The sequence below is a fragment of the Electrona antarctica genome, assembly GCF_951216825.1.
Source record: "Electrona antarctica genome assembly, chromosome: 19".
Lineage (NCBI taxonomy): Eukaryota > Metazoa > Chordata > Actinopteri > Myctophiformes > Myctophidae > Electrona > Electrona antarctica.
In genome coordinates this window covers 17,485,332-17,500,331 of record NC_136800.1, presented here as the reverse complement: position 1 = coordinate 17,500,331, position 15,000 = coordinate 17,485,332, and the positions used below count along the sequence as shown (strand labels likewise).

At 43.7% G+C, this 15,000-nt stretch overlaps 1 protein-coding gene across 1 annotated transcript in view; it reads left to right on the top strand.

Annotated features, from left to right (window-relative positions):
* The window catches only part of rgs11 (regulator of G protein signaling 11), a 13,359-nt gene extending 2,242 nt beyond the window's left edge, over nt 1-11,117 (top strand). Inside the window, exons 4-17 of the mRNA XM_079529385.1 lie at nt 215-321; nt 1,112-1,163; nt 2,220-2,278; nt 2,414-2,490; nt 2,998-3,079; nt 4,605-4,670; nt 6,019-6,042; nt 6,164-6,225; nt 6,744-6,857; nt 7,754-7,869; nt 8,660-8,747; nt 9,072-9,210; nt 9,505-9,587; nt 10,151-11,117. Of these exons, the coding sequence (XP_079385511.1) occupies nt 215-321; nt 1,112-1,163; nt 2,220-2,278; nt 2,414-2,490; nt 2,998-3,079; nt 4,605-4,670; nt 6,019-6,042; nt 6,164-6,225; nt 6,744-6,857; nt 7,754-7,869; nt 8,660-8,747; nt 9,072-9,210; nt 9,505-9,587; nt 10,151-10,250 (1,169 nt within the window). The 3' untranslated portion in view covers nt 10,251-11,117. The remainder of the gene's footprint in view (nt 1-214; nt 322-1,111; nt 1,164-2,219; nt 2,279-2,413; nt 2,491-2,997; nt 3,080-4,604; nt 4,671-6,018; nt 6,043-6,163; nt 6,226-6,743; nt 6,858-7,753; nt 7,870-8,659; nt 8,748-9,071; nt 9,211-9,504; nt 9,588-10,150) is intronic.
* Nucleotides 11,118-15,000: the final 3,883 nt, after the last annotated feature.

The following is a 15,000-nucleotide window of genomic DNA, read 5'->3' as shown; positions in this document are numbered from 1 at the left end:
CATTTCCAGGGGTCCCCAGCCAAAAACGTTGAGAACCACTGATATACATGGGTGATGATTGAAGACTTTCTTTATCTCCAAAGATTTGTACAAATCTACATTTTTCAAAAATTGCAGATCTACAAGCTCGGCACGAAGTATAATATAGCCAAAGTATGAAATGACACATGCTTTCCCCGGTAAAGCCTGACAACTCTTTCTGTGGCATGTACAGAGGCATTGCATGTTGGTGGACTGCTGGTGAAATATGGCTACATTTACCCTCTCAAGGAGCCCAGGGTACTGCTGCTACGGCCTGACGAGACACCATACCGATTCCAGGTTACTTACAACACCCTCTTTCCTCTCTCTCGTCCTCTCTCCTATACTCATCTTGCACATATAGAAACCAAGCCCCCAGAAAGGCTGGCCAACGTTGAAGCCGTGGGATGTAGTGGCCAGAGCTGGAACTGCAGGCAGGCCCGTGCATTTAGCACCAGGAAACCCCACGCTGCTGGGGTTTAACATTGAACGCTCGTTTTCACTTCCGCATTTGCCAACCAAATGTTGGTTTGGATAATGCGGAAGTAGAGCGTTCTTCCGGGTGCTTCAAAATGCCACTGAGCAACTTCCACTGAAATGAATAGCAGGGGGCGGGGCTGTCCGCACTCTATCCTTTATAACTCTATGATAGAAACCTATACCTCATTGGCCACTGCAGTTCATTGGCCACTGCAGTTCATTGGCCACTGCAGTTCATTGGCCACTGCAGTTCATTGGCCACTGCAGTTCATTGTCCATATTTGGGGAGGCACACACGCTGCCACTCAAATGACTACTGGCCAATCACAGCACGTCTTTTCTGGGACTTGTCAGAATCTAAGGTGCGTTCGAATAAATTAACGACCAGAGGGCACCCCAGTGCGCCCAGTGCCTATATCCGAACGCTCCCTGGATTACGAGAAGACCCGCCCCCACTTGCCTCTGATTGGCCTGCCGAACGTTCCCTTCTGTGAGACTGTGACACAAGCTTATAATGGCGTCGCCGGGGGAGGCGTCTACCTTTGATCTTATACATACTCTTATTTCATACTCACCTGTCAATTAGAAAATCCTCTTTTCTCTCTGTCAGACTCCTTACTACTGGACCAGTACCAGGTGGCCTGCCTCAGAGCTAGACTATGGTGAGTACTGACTGTGGTTCTCAACCTTTTAAGACTGCTACTACTATGTACATTATGTAGCAACATATTCTTTTTTTCTTCTTTTTTTACTTTTGAATAAATATTTGAAGTTTTTCAGAAAACGTAGGTCAGGGTTTAGAAGGCGTTTTTTAAATCGGCCTCAGGCCAAAATGGGTTAAGATCATAGATCCATTCCTTGCATGACATTGACATTATTTCAGATATTTCCAGCGTTCCTTTTTATAGGTTCAATACGATGGTGGTATCCCCAACCTGTTCCATGGGGAACCCCTAACCGCTGCAACTCCTCACATAATTGCATTGATCGTGGGACCAGTTAGACTTGGGACATACAGTAGTTAACTACCTACATCAGTACCACCGCAGAAAATACTTGGCTTGTCCCTTTGAGTCTAATTTTACACACTCAGGTTTATAACACTGGGGACTTCACTATGCATGGGTATACCAGATGGGGTTAAAGATGAGCACTGCTGCAGCAGGATACATCCACTTGAATTCGGAACATTTGGAGTGCTAAATATAATAGTAATGAATATAGTGGAAATGCACACCTAACATCTAATGTTAGTTAATGATAGGGACTAACTTCACATGTGGTAAATGGTAAATGGTAAATGGTGCATTTATATAGCGCCTTTATCCAAGGCGCTTTACATAGATTGTGCATTACATTCACCCATTCACACACCGATGGCGGCGGAAGCCATGCAAGGTACCAACCAGCACATCGGGAGCAATTTGGGGTTCAGTGTCTTGCCCAAGGACACTTCGACATGTAGACAGGAGGAGCCGGGATTCGAACCGCCGACCCATGGATCATTGGACGACCTGCTCTACCTCCTGAGCCACAGTCGAATTGATTGAGTAATTTATTAGACAGAAATGTTACAATTTAGACAACACATGGTAATACTTCAATTCATCAACATAGCATAGCATAGAAACAAAGTGCCTATGAGGTTTTTATTATTCACACTGTGATTCAGAGATATTTAAGTCACCATGGTCTTGTCTCTCATCTCTTCTGTCTAGCAATTTATTTAGCCAAGAAGAACATAAGGAAACAGGGTGAACTGATAGAATATGAAAAGGTGAGTTTGTGTAATAATGCCCTGTAATTCAGGAGGGAAATGTGTGTTTGTGTACATCCATGTACTGTGAATCTAAATGTCATTCTGTTGAATACTCTCTCTCTCTCCCCTTTCCCTGTCTCTTGTTCTCTCTAGGAGAGCTACAGTCTGTTGCACAAGAGAATCAACCACACCTGGGACTTTGTTGTCATGCAGGCAAGAGAGCAACTCAGGTAAACAGTAAACACACATACAAGCACACACAAGCCATACACATGCACGCTGCACACACTGCATGTGCAAACTTCCACTTAGAGCCCTGCACAGGCATGCTTTCTTAAACCCACTCCCAAACCCAAACCCACTTTCTGACCACTCCCGCCCGCGCCTGCAAGGATTACAAAATTTGACCGCCCACACGCCCCGCAGTCAATTCCTGGCAGCCGTTCCTGCCCGCAACAAAAAATTAAGTCCCATTTAGTCCTGCATCATCCCACGATTTTCTCATTTAGTCCTGCTAAACCCGCAATACAGCACCACGGACAGCAACAATATTGGCCTCTTCTTCCTGTGGCGTCAGTGGTTATTAGGCTAAAAATATTAGCTATTCATATTTATTCGGAAATTTACGTTTCAAAATTATGTTCTCTGCATTTGATAACAAGTAAAGTACGACAAGTGACCACACAAAAACATGACATAACTTGTCTTGGGGCCTTCCACTGTCATTTTTGTTTCAGGGCTTCTAAGCAGAGGCGGAAAGCTGACAGGATTGTTCTTGAATGCCAGGAACAAGCATATTGGGTCGTCAACAGACCTCCGGTATTCCATTCAATTGTGTTCTTTCTCTTTCATTCAGTTCATTAAAAAAAAACAGATGCCAGAGGGTTAGTGTACTACTAATACTAAAGTACTGCACTATGCTACTAGGTATATATTATATGTAAACGTAGTACTATACTATAGTATACTATGAGCATTACAATCAGTTACAGTATGCTGTGTATGCCATACTGTGCCACCATACCATTGTATACTTATAGTGTACACAGACACCACACCACCTGACTCCACTGTACTGTGTTGTGCACAGTGCTGCCATGCTGACTCCACTGTACTGTGTTGTGCACAGTGCTGCCATGCTGACTCCACTGTACTGTGTTGTGCACAGTGCTGCCATGCTGACTCCACTGTACTGTGTTGTGCACAGTGCTGCCATGCTGACTCCACTGTACTGTGTTGTGCACAGTGCTGCCATGCTGACTCCACTGTACTGTGTTGTGCACAGTGCTGCCATGCTGACTCCACTGTACTGTGTTGTGCACAGTGCTGCCATGCTGACTCCACTGTACTGTGTTGTGCATAGTGCTGCCATGCTGTGACTCCACTGTACTGTGTTGTGCACAGTGCTGCCATGCTGTGAGGGAACCAAGTCAGATAGCCTGATTAATGTTTAGACCCTGCATGAAATATTCAGCTGAGCTGCTAAAAGCACCAGCTAACAGCGAGGTCAAAGAAGGAGAGAGAGAGAGAGAGAGAGAGAGAGAGAGAGAGAGAGAGATGGGGGTAGGGGACGGGTGGTAAAATGTCCAACTAACAGCAAAGAAGGAGTGAGAGGAGGATGGAGAGAGATGGGTATAGAAGCTCGAGCAAACAGCAAAAAGCTCCAGCTGACTGGGAGGCCAAAGGAAAGGAAAGATTTTGAGAGTGAGGGAGAGAGAGAAACAGAGAGAGAGTGAGCGAGTGTCCTGAGTGAGAGTGAGTGAGTGAGGGACAGAGAATATACAGTCGTGCAGAGTGAGCGGTCCGTAGTAAGTGAGAGGTAGAAAGAGCGAGGCACAGGGAGATGGGGCAAAGGGACAAAAAACGCGTATAGAACATGAGAGACCGGCACAGAGAGGGGGAGACGGACAGAAAGAGTGGTAGGGGGGAGGGGTCCCATCCTTTTCTTTGCCCTTTGAATGAAGGATGACAGACTATAGGGAGAGAAAAAAAGAGAAACACAAGCTGGGGAATAAAAGTCACAGCAAGTAGAGTGGAAAGGCACACGAAAGGATAAGTGCTCTGACTCACGCAAGCACGCACGCACGCACGCACGCACGCACGCACGCACGCACGCACGCACGCACACACGCACACACGCACATGACACAGCTAAGATATAGCAGTGATGGCCATTTTGTGGTGCCACAGATTGAAAGATTTCCCCATAAAGATTTCCGGAAATATTAATTATTTCAAGCCTTGAACCAAGCCATCCAGGATTCTGGAGAATCATGACCACAAAACATTAGATTTAGTCATATTTTATACTACTATACTAAACTGTATGTGTTTGTGCTTTCAGCCTGGAGCGCAAAACGTCTTGGACATCGGGGGTCCAGAGAGATTCGTCAACACGAGAGTCACGCTGGTCAGCACCTCACCTGTTTCAATATATATATAGAGTCACGCTGGTCAGCACCTCACCTGTTTCAATACTGCCCACTGCACACAGCTTTGTTACTTATGGCAGTGGTTCCCAAACCTTTTGATGTCAAGGACCCCCAAATCAACACTCATTAGAAAACACCCCATTAGAAAATGTATGCCAAGGACCCCCAAAAGAGAAGATTTTTACGGCTCTAGCAGTGATTCTCAACCCGTTTAATTTCAAGGACCCCCAGTTTGACATGCATATTAGTCTACAGACCCCCATTTAATGGCATTTCTATCTTTGGCTGGGACCCCAATTTAAATAGTAAAATCAATGTTAATTTAACTCTTTGAGAGTGTACAAATGGAACCAAATGGACAGGTCCATTTGGTTCCATTTGTACACTCTCAGAGTTACAGTCCCATAAGGGTCCATTTGGTTCCAAACGATCATTTAGCTGGGGACCCCCTGGAACTCTCTCAAGGACCCCACTTTGGGAACCACTGACTTATGCTATTCTACTAATACACACTGTACTGTATGCTAACTCTTTCTCTCTCTGTCCTTTCACATCTTCTGCTTTCTCACTGCGTGCTTCATGGCAAAGTAAGTGCCAGAGAGCTCATATACACGGTACACAGCAACTCACTCCGCCCTCCATCCTCTTCATGGAGTGGTTCTCAAACATTTTCACGTCAATGACCCCCAATTCGATTGTGGACCTCCATTTGAAAATAGTTTGTGCCAGGGACGCCAGGCGAGTAGCGTGGATTAAAATGTTGACTGGGCAAATTAGCATCGCAAGCGGGGTGGGGGGGCAAGCGGGGTGGGGGGGGCAAGCGGGTTGGGGGGGCAAGTCGGCAGCCGCTTTTGCTGACTTGCTAATGGGTTTAAAACAAAGCGCGGCTTGCTGTGATTGGTGTGATTTTGGACATGGCAGAATTTTTATTTTAAAGATGTCTCCAAATGTTTTGAAAATGGACAATTTGTTATTAGCTTGTAGATTGGCTATTTTCGAATAGCCACATTATAAAGTAGGGTGGTCAGACTGCTTTTGCATCACGCGTCGTGACACGTTGTGACTGTGAGCTTGTAGATCTGCTATTTTCACTAGTTTAGATTCCAGGGAGAGATCAAATTTCTCTTTTGAGTCTCGAGCAAAAATTTTTGGGAACCACTGCCATAGATAATGGCTTCCATGATGCTAAAAGGATTAAGAATTAAAAAGAATATATACACTGATATACACATACACCATAATCCTAATACAATTGGTCTGTCTCTTATCTATATATATATATGTATATACTGTATGTCTGTGTGCGTTTCATCTCCACAGAACTAGGACATGGATTACTACAAGAATGAGGTAAATGGAGTACATCATTTATATGTACAGTTTGAATATATACCGTAGATGTACACAATAACTCACTCTGCAGGTGTCTGTCTGTCTGTGTGTGTGTGTGTGTGTTGCTTTTTATCTACAGATTGACAACAACAAAAGGGGGCTTGCAAGAAACCGTATAAAATCATCCATTTGCCTGGAATGGTATGTGTGAGCCCTGTACGTGCACGTGCACGTGCACGCACGCACGCACGCACGCACGCACGCACGCACGCACGCACGCACGCACGCACGCACGCACGCACGCACGCACGCACGCACGCACGCACGCACGCACGCACGCACACACACACACACACACACACACACACACACACACACACACACACACACAGAGTCTAATGCTCTACTGTAGCTATAAGAGCCACTAATGGACACATCCTTAGGCAAGTTGGAATTAGTGGCCATTAACTGTTACGATCTGCTGCACTAATACAATAAAACTGTGTGTGTGTGTGTGTGTGTGTGTGTGTGTGTGTGTGTGTGTGTGTGTGTGTGTGTGTGTGTGTGTGTGTGTGTGTGTGTGTGTGTGTGTGTGTGTGTGTGTGAGGTTTAAAAAGGGCAAAGAATAAATACAAATATGTCCTCACAACCAAGTATAGTAATATAAACGTGTGTGTGTGTGTGTGTGTGTGTGTGTGTGTGTGTGTGTGTGTGTGTAGCTTTGTGAAGTACAGTGAGCAGTACTACAATCATGATCCCATCATGGCAGGCTGCCTTCCCAGCAACCCCTGGATCTCTGATGACACTGCCTATTGGACCATGAACGCACTCATGTGAGCGCACGCACGCACACACAAACGCACACACACACAAACGTACGCACACACGCACGCACACACAAACGAATGCACGCACGCACACACACACGCACGCACGCATGCACGCACGCGCACACACGCACACACACACACACACACACACACACACACACACACACACCCTGCTTAACCACTTATAGACACTCTTAATTGGCACTGTACTTGGTGTGCTCTCCCCCCCCCCCCCCCCCCCCCCCACACACATCTACACCAAACCTCTTCTGGCTGTGTACTGTACTGTAAGTTCAATGTTGAGGTATTTTTCCTTTACTGAAGTATACTTCCAATTTTCAATACTTTTATTTCTACTCCAAGAGTCCAACTACATCTCACAACCAAATATTGCACTACAATTATTTGAAATTTTCAGTTACTAGTTACTTTGCAGATTTTGATTGGGCTATTATTACAAAACATAGGCTACATATAACCACTTCAACACTTTATAATATACTTTGGCTATTTGAAAATAGCCGATCAGCGTGTCGCTCTTGTAGATCTGCTATTTTAAAAAGATTTAACATTTTGAAAACTTTTTACACTGCAAATTTTGAATACCAGACTTTTACTTGGAACAATGTACTTAAGAAAACAAATACGAATACTTCTTCCAAAACTGCTTTACATCTGTATTGTCCTCTGTCTGGGTGTGTTTTCATCTCTCTGTGTGTGTGTGTGTGTGTGTGTGTGTGTGCGTGCGTGCGTGCGTGCGTGCGTGCGTGCGTGCGTGCGTGCGTGCGTGCGTGCGTGCGTGCGTGCCTGCCTGCCTGCCTGCCTGCGTGCGTGCGTGCGTGCGTGCGTGCGTGCGTGCGTGCGTGCGTGCGTGCGTGCGTGCGTGTGTGCGTGAACAGGGTGACCTTGCCTACCAGACTGAGGGTGGAGAGCTGGAAATTCAGCTTCATGACGCTTCTCAACGACGCCATAGGAAAACAGGAGTTCATGACCTACCTGGAGAAAGAGTTCAGCGGTGAGTATTTATCTCTTACTGTACTGCAATTGATAAGTAAGTGATTCTCAACCCTTTTCAGTTCAAGGACCCCCAGATTTGTTTACATTAGCCTACAGACACCCATTAAATCTTTATCTCTGTGAACCCAGCCTACACGTTATTATGGTCTGGCTCTGAGGCCAAGCAAATAAACGGGAAACAGGAGAGAGTTTAACTACTAAACATGTTAACTATACAATAACACGTAATGGAAAAGCAAATGCACCAAAATCCCAAACATAATTGAGGTTAACCAAATGAAGCTCTTGTTGTGGCCATGCCCAGGTGTAAGGAGGAAACATACGAAGAAGCAGGGAAGTATTTTATACTCTGATTACCTCTCCAATCAGCACCCTGCAAGACAGCTAGGCACATAGGGGGGGCCGTCACAATTGTAAAATACTTTTAACATTGAGAGCGTTCAAATGGAACAAAATGGAGCTGTAAGGGCATATCTGGTTCCATTTGTACACTCAGTTACAAACCCGTTGTGGGGCAGGGTTTGTTGACTCAATGTAGTGAGTGAGTATATGAGTATAGGGCTATATAAAAAGTAGAGGGTGGACGTCCTCCGCCAATTAATTTAAATGAAAGTTACTCACCTAGGTCCTAGCGCATGCTCCCCCGGGAGTCCACTCTCCTTCCGGTACAGAAGATTTGGGCACTGAAGCATGCACACTAGGGTTTCAGACTATAGAAGTAGTTTGTGCAGTATAGCATATTTTATTATTATTATTATCTGTCTTCTGCTCCTGTTTTGATTGGTTAGGGGAGAACCTGCATTTCTGGATGGCCTGTGAAGATGTCCGACATGGACAGTCTTCCTCAATTATACAGAAGGTGGAAGACATCTATGCGTAAGTTTAAGTGCCTCTGACGCAGGAGTGCCTCTGACGAAAGATAGGGCCCTATGGGCTCCATCTTGCGGCAGGGACCCTTTTTCCATCATTTGGGGATTTAGTATTGTGTAAGAGGCATTCCCCTGTAAAAAATGCTATTTTGTGCCACCACCTAAATCCTTAAAACACCTCCAATAACCGTTACATTATGCATACTCTACTTACACAAGTTCACATTCGCTGACATAGTGATGTGTGTGTGTGTGTGTGTGTGTGTGTGTGTGTGTGTGTGTGCGTGTGTGCGTGCGTGCGTGCGTGCGTGCGTGCGTGCGTGCGCTGCAGGCAGTTCCTGGTTGCGGGTGCCACTCGCTGGGTGAACATAGACAGTAAGACCATGTCTAAAACCCTGGAGGGCATCCGGCAGCCGCATCGCTTCGTCATGGACGACGCGCAGATGCACATCTACTTCCTCATGAAGAAGGTCAGAACTGTGTGGCTCGCCAGCTTACACTCCTCAACCTTTTTACCGACACACTTACATTATTATTATTATTATTATTATTATTATTACACACTGGTACGGGTCGGTACTCTGTGTCGACTGATGCACAAGTTTTAGGTCTATATCGGAATCGGTATAGGGAAGGAGAAAATGGTATCGGCCCATCTCTAACCCCAGTTTGATATGCATTAGGCCCTTTCTACACTCTCTCCTCGCATCCCTGGTGGTCACCGGACCTCAAGTGTGTGTGTGTGTGTGTGTGTGTGTCTCCAGGACTCCTATCCCAGGTATTTGAAGTCAGACCTATACAAGAACATGCTGGAATCGTCCATCGTCCCCCAGGAGACAAAGAAAAGGTGAAAATATACCTTCATAACCTCCTTTCTGTACAATAAGCAAGGTATACGTTGAATCATCATTACATGGCTACTTAGTAAATTAATTAATAAATTGACCCAAAAGTTATAACAAAAATAAGTATGTCCTTACTTGCGGTAATGAAAGTATTCTATTCATTAATGCTAGGTGCGTCCAGAGCAACACGGTCGTCTCGAAAAACAACAAGGAGTGATCATTTACAATACATTTTCGGTTACTGCATTGTCTATTTCTCGCTTCAAACATTCTTGAGAGCAATGTTTAGTTGTAAATGACATGCGTGCGTTTGTTTACATGGCTGCCGTGTTGGATACAGCATAAAATCAAGCAGTGCAGCAGGTGCTCCAAGCCTTTGATTAGACAGCGGTAACCAGAAATAACACACGGCTGAATTCAGTGATTGACCAATCAGAATCAAGCATTCAACCAAGCCGTGTAATAATACACTATGTCATCATTGAACCTTTTTCGCTCTTATTCAACTCTCATTCAAGTCTTTTACGTCTCTCTCCATCTTCCACTGTCCCTTTCCCTTTCTCAGTGTGTTTCCTTTCATGAGACGCCAGCGTCATGCCAGTCCCTCTCCTGCCCAGGCAGCTGCCCAGGCTGCCGAGGAGGACGGCCAGGCCTCCCAGGTGTGACCAGGTCTGCCAGATGTGACCAGGTGTGACCATCCCTTTTCAAACCAGTGGTTCTCAAACACTTTATGTCCAGGACCCCAAATGGATATGCAATTGGCAGCGGACCACCCCATCAGAGAATGTGCCAGCGACTAAGAGAAGATTATATTAAATATTATATTAAATATTTCAAACATTTTTGCTATTTCTTTTAAAACCACCTTATCCATTTATACGTTGCAGGCTATTCAAAACATGCTAGCTGCTGTTTTTGAATATCCAATGTACAAATGGATAAGTTAAATTACTTTTGCTGGAGGACCCCCTGGAACTACCCCCCAAGGACCACTGTGGGTCCCCGGACCCCACTTTGAGACCCACTGTTTCAAACAACCTCCACAGCGCTCTCTACTCTCGTCTCCTCCGCTCTCTCCGTCTCTCACAGTCATTGAGCAAAGACTGCTCACTTACGTCAGCAGTGATGTAAAAATAGAGGCTTCATTTGTAGTCACACATAAATGACAGTCATGCGACAAAGCATACGAAAATTATAGGCCTTGGTTTAGATGTTAAAGGAGAAGACGAATGGTCAGAAAATATGCAATTAAACAAAAGTAAATCATAGATACTTTTAAGTAAGTAGGATACTGACTAGATACTGATGCACAATTAAGTCATGGGACTTAACTTAACTTTACCGTAACACACATGTTTACCAATGGACAGGGTGTGAGGATTTATTTTACATAGAACTTTATCTTAGAAAACGGTTATTAAACCATATAATACTCCTATATCCGATCGAGGGCAGGGGTCTTCAACATTCTGCATGCCAAGGACCTCTTAGCTGAGAGAGAGAGAAGCAGGGACCCCCACAGTCCCACTACATATTGTATAAAACAAGGACCTCTTAGCTGAGAGAGAGAGAAGCAGGGACCCCCACAGTCCCACTACATATTGTATAAAACAGCTGAGAGAGAGAGAAGCAGGGACCCCCACAGTCCCACTACATATTGTATAAAACAGCTGAGAGAGAGAGAAGCAGGGACCCCCACAGTCCCACTACATATTGTATAAAACAGCTGAGAGAGAGAGAAGCAGGGACCCCCACAGTCCCACTACATATTGTATAAAACAGCTGAGAGAGAAGCAGGGACCCCCACAGTCCCACTACATATTGTATAAAACAGCTGAGAGAGAGAGAAGCAGGGACCCCCACAGTCCCACTACATATTGTATAAAACTGTGTTGCAGATTAAACGCTTTCATAGATTTAAAAGATAGCTTCATATCGACTTGTTTGACAGCACTGTCATCAGTGTTGGACTCATGTTAATATGTATTTTCACATTGACATTTAACCACTTCAACCCTCAGTGCTTAGGAAACTTGACCTGTGGCTCTGTGCTTGGTCTGCTCTTTTATTTCCCTGTACACCAAACATCTTTGCAGGAAATTGCAGATCTACAAGCTCACAACGTGTAGATCTGCTATTTTTGGCTCAAGATCTCCTCAGAATAGGGATGCTAGGGTTCAAGTGGTTAATGTAAAACCAAACCTGTTGAAGACCCCTGCTATAGGTTACACAGCTATAGAGCGCCGAAGTCCTGACGTCACTCGCTCATCCCCTGGTCTTGCCTGGTTCACGGAAGTAATTTCTCTATGGAGAATAACATGGGGTCAGCTTAAAATCGTTTCATATAAGCATTGTGGTCCAAAAATAAACAAGCTATCTCGGCGTTATTGTCAGGGAGGTGTCTCTGTATCGTTTGCGACAGTCAGTCACTCATATATGATACAGTCTGTTTCTAGCGAAAATGTAACTAATTCAGTAGCAGTAACAATAGCGTTTTCTCTCAGTCAGTTTATTCTTCATATCCATATGAGTGAAACGGCCGGGATAACATGTTTATTTTTCAAACACAGGTCTTATATGAGGCGATCTAAAATCCCCCTATGGGGATTACAATGCAAATAAAAAAGTACATGAACCTGTGGATTTGCGCCCTCTACCGATATTGACGCCAGACTTCGGTGCTCTATTAGAGAGCCTTTACCACCACTGTACAAGTGATGTGCTGCACACCCACCACCGTACAGAGAATGTGAGCCTTGTCACTGGCACTGATCCAAAAGAAAAGTCTTCCTACTCATTATTCCTAGTCTCTGACCTCATTCCACTGCCCTTTTTACTTGTATTCTTCCTACAATAAACTGTACATAAAATATGCACCGTTTCTTCTTCCTCTTTTAATGGTGTCCCTAGTTTTAGGCATGTTGTTATTGGCCAAAACTGAAATAAAAACTAAAATGAATGTTTATTATTATTTGTTTTGTTTTACTTACTTTCAAAATAGCGCTCGGGTAGCGTAGTGGTAATTAGTGGTAACCTCCACTACCCGTTATGGAGATGACTAAGTAAAAACCTAACTACGAAATGGATGTCTATATTCAAGCATTTAAAAGGGGCAATGCACGATAATAATGGGTCCTAGTCTATTGAAGTGCGACGGCTACATGCTGAATACTGCCTGACATACAGCTGCGGGACAAAAGGGCCCCGTCAATTTGACTAATGGAGGTAGGTTTTATGTGGGGGAAGTCACGCACGCACGCACACAGATCCAGATCTGCATGTAGGAACACTCTAAGGGAGCACTTTCTACAGTTCTGAGGATTAGAGTAATCCGCTTCTCTGCCTCTCGCCATCCTCTGCGTTGTATAATTTATTATTATTATTATGTGTATCTGAGAAGGAAAGCATGCAAGTTTATGCAATATCAATAACATACTTAAAGGCATTCCTTTTCATAATCCTGTTTATTTAATTTCTTGGTACATTCAATTTAGATTTGAGATTTTCTCTAAATAGCTTTGTACAGTACATGGAATATAGTGACGTTCTCTATCAAAAGACTCACAGTGGCTTTTTACTGTGGAGCGCTTTTCACAATATCATGGATTTCAATGTTCACTCTCACGTACAGGCACAGACACACACTCAAACAGAATAAAAATAACATCAAAGTAAGAACAGAAAGTCTCCCGCAATGTCGCTGTGCATAATAATAAGATCATCGTTTGAATCTGTGCAAAATCACAATAACAAATCTAAACAATCTGAATGTAAGGGAAAGACGGCTCAACCGATACCAGACAGTAGTAATGCCTCCACTATGAGTCTTACACAATGTAAAATATTTAAATTAAATAAATCAAAAGTATAAGAGAAAGTGTACAGTACAGTAGTTTTACTGGCCCAGTAGAGCAGTGGTTCTCAACCTGTGGGTCCCCAACGGGGACCTACAAAAATTAAAGAAAGAAAAGACCATTACTGCATCAAAAGTACGGGTAATCAACAAACTATACTCTGTTGAAACATTGGCTAAATTGTCAAATAATACAGTATAAGAAAGAGGCAAAAATTGGGAAAATAGACAATCTACAAGCTCAGAACGACTCACATTGCGAGGCGTTGTGAGCTTGTAGATCGGCTATTTTCACAATATTTATTGTGGAACCGAGTCAAACTAAATTGAGTGTCTCAACACCTTTCCAAGTGCTTGCGAGGGTGGTAGGGGGGTCCCCAGTTCCAATATGAGTATTCTGGGGGGGCCACGGCCTGAAAAGGTTGAGAACCACTGCAATAACACAAACACAAATAGATACACAGACATACACATGCTGAAATACACAGAAAAGGAACTGAGGCACGGTACACAAAGATCTTAATATACATTCTTTAAGTGTTCATCTACACACAAGGTCTAGTAGTCTAACTACGGTACACATTACAACGTCATGGTGTCTTTGCTTCAGCCGTCAAAAGTGCTTCAGAGAAGATCTGTTAAACAAGAATCTTTAAAGGTAAGAAGAGAGAAGGCAAAACAAACAGAATGAGGACATTTCACCCAAGTTGGGGTCACTCGTTTTAACCAGTGGTGGAAAGTAAGTCATTACATTTACTCAACAAACCTTTTACCAGTTTGATATACTTTTACTCCACCTCCATCTCAGAGCAAATACTGTACTTTTTTATTTTACATCTTTAGATACTAGTTACTTTGAATTATTATCACAAAACATACATTAACCACTTCAGCCCTATTTAACTTTGGCTATTTGAAAATAGCCCAAAATATACAAGCTTACAACACGTTGTGAGCTTGTAGATCTGCTATTTTCAAAAGTTTTTAATACATTTTTATACTGTACAATGTACATGATACCTTGGTACTATAGGCCTAAGTATATTTTGATGCCAATACTTTTGTACTTTTTACTCAAGTCAATCTTGATTACCGGATGTATTTATTTAGTCACAGTATTTCTACATTGCAGTATTGATAGAGAAGAACTTTTTCCACCACTGGTTTTTATCACTGCTGCAGTTACACGTGCGTGAAGTCCCCAACATGGTGTGACGATGACATTTGGCAAAATACAGAAAAATACCTTACCACACATCTCACCCTCACTGTTTAAAGATGAGTTTGGCAGGGGGGGGGGGGGGGGGGGGGGGGGGGGGATCACGCACGGCTCAAATACTTCAAATATTTGAACCCGTTTTCAAGGTTTCAGGTCGACAAACACAGGTAGGGCAACAAGAATAAGAAATCTATAAATAGAGTCATGTACGTCACTGGACTCTGTGACACACTCGATAAAAATATTTAAAACTTTTTTAAAGTTCAGCATTCGTAGAAATATTTATAACATTCATACATGTTCTAGTAACAATATGTACATCTATAGAGTTGGTGGGGGCTGG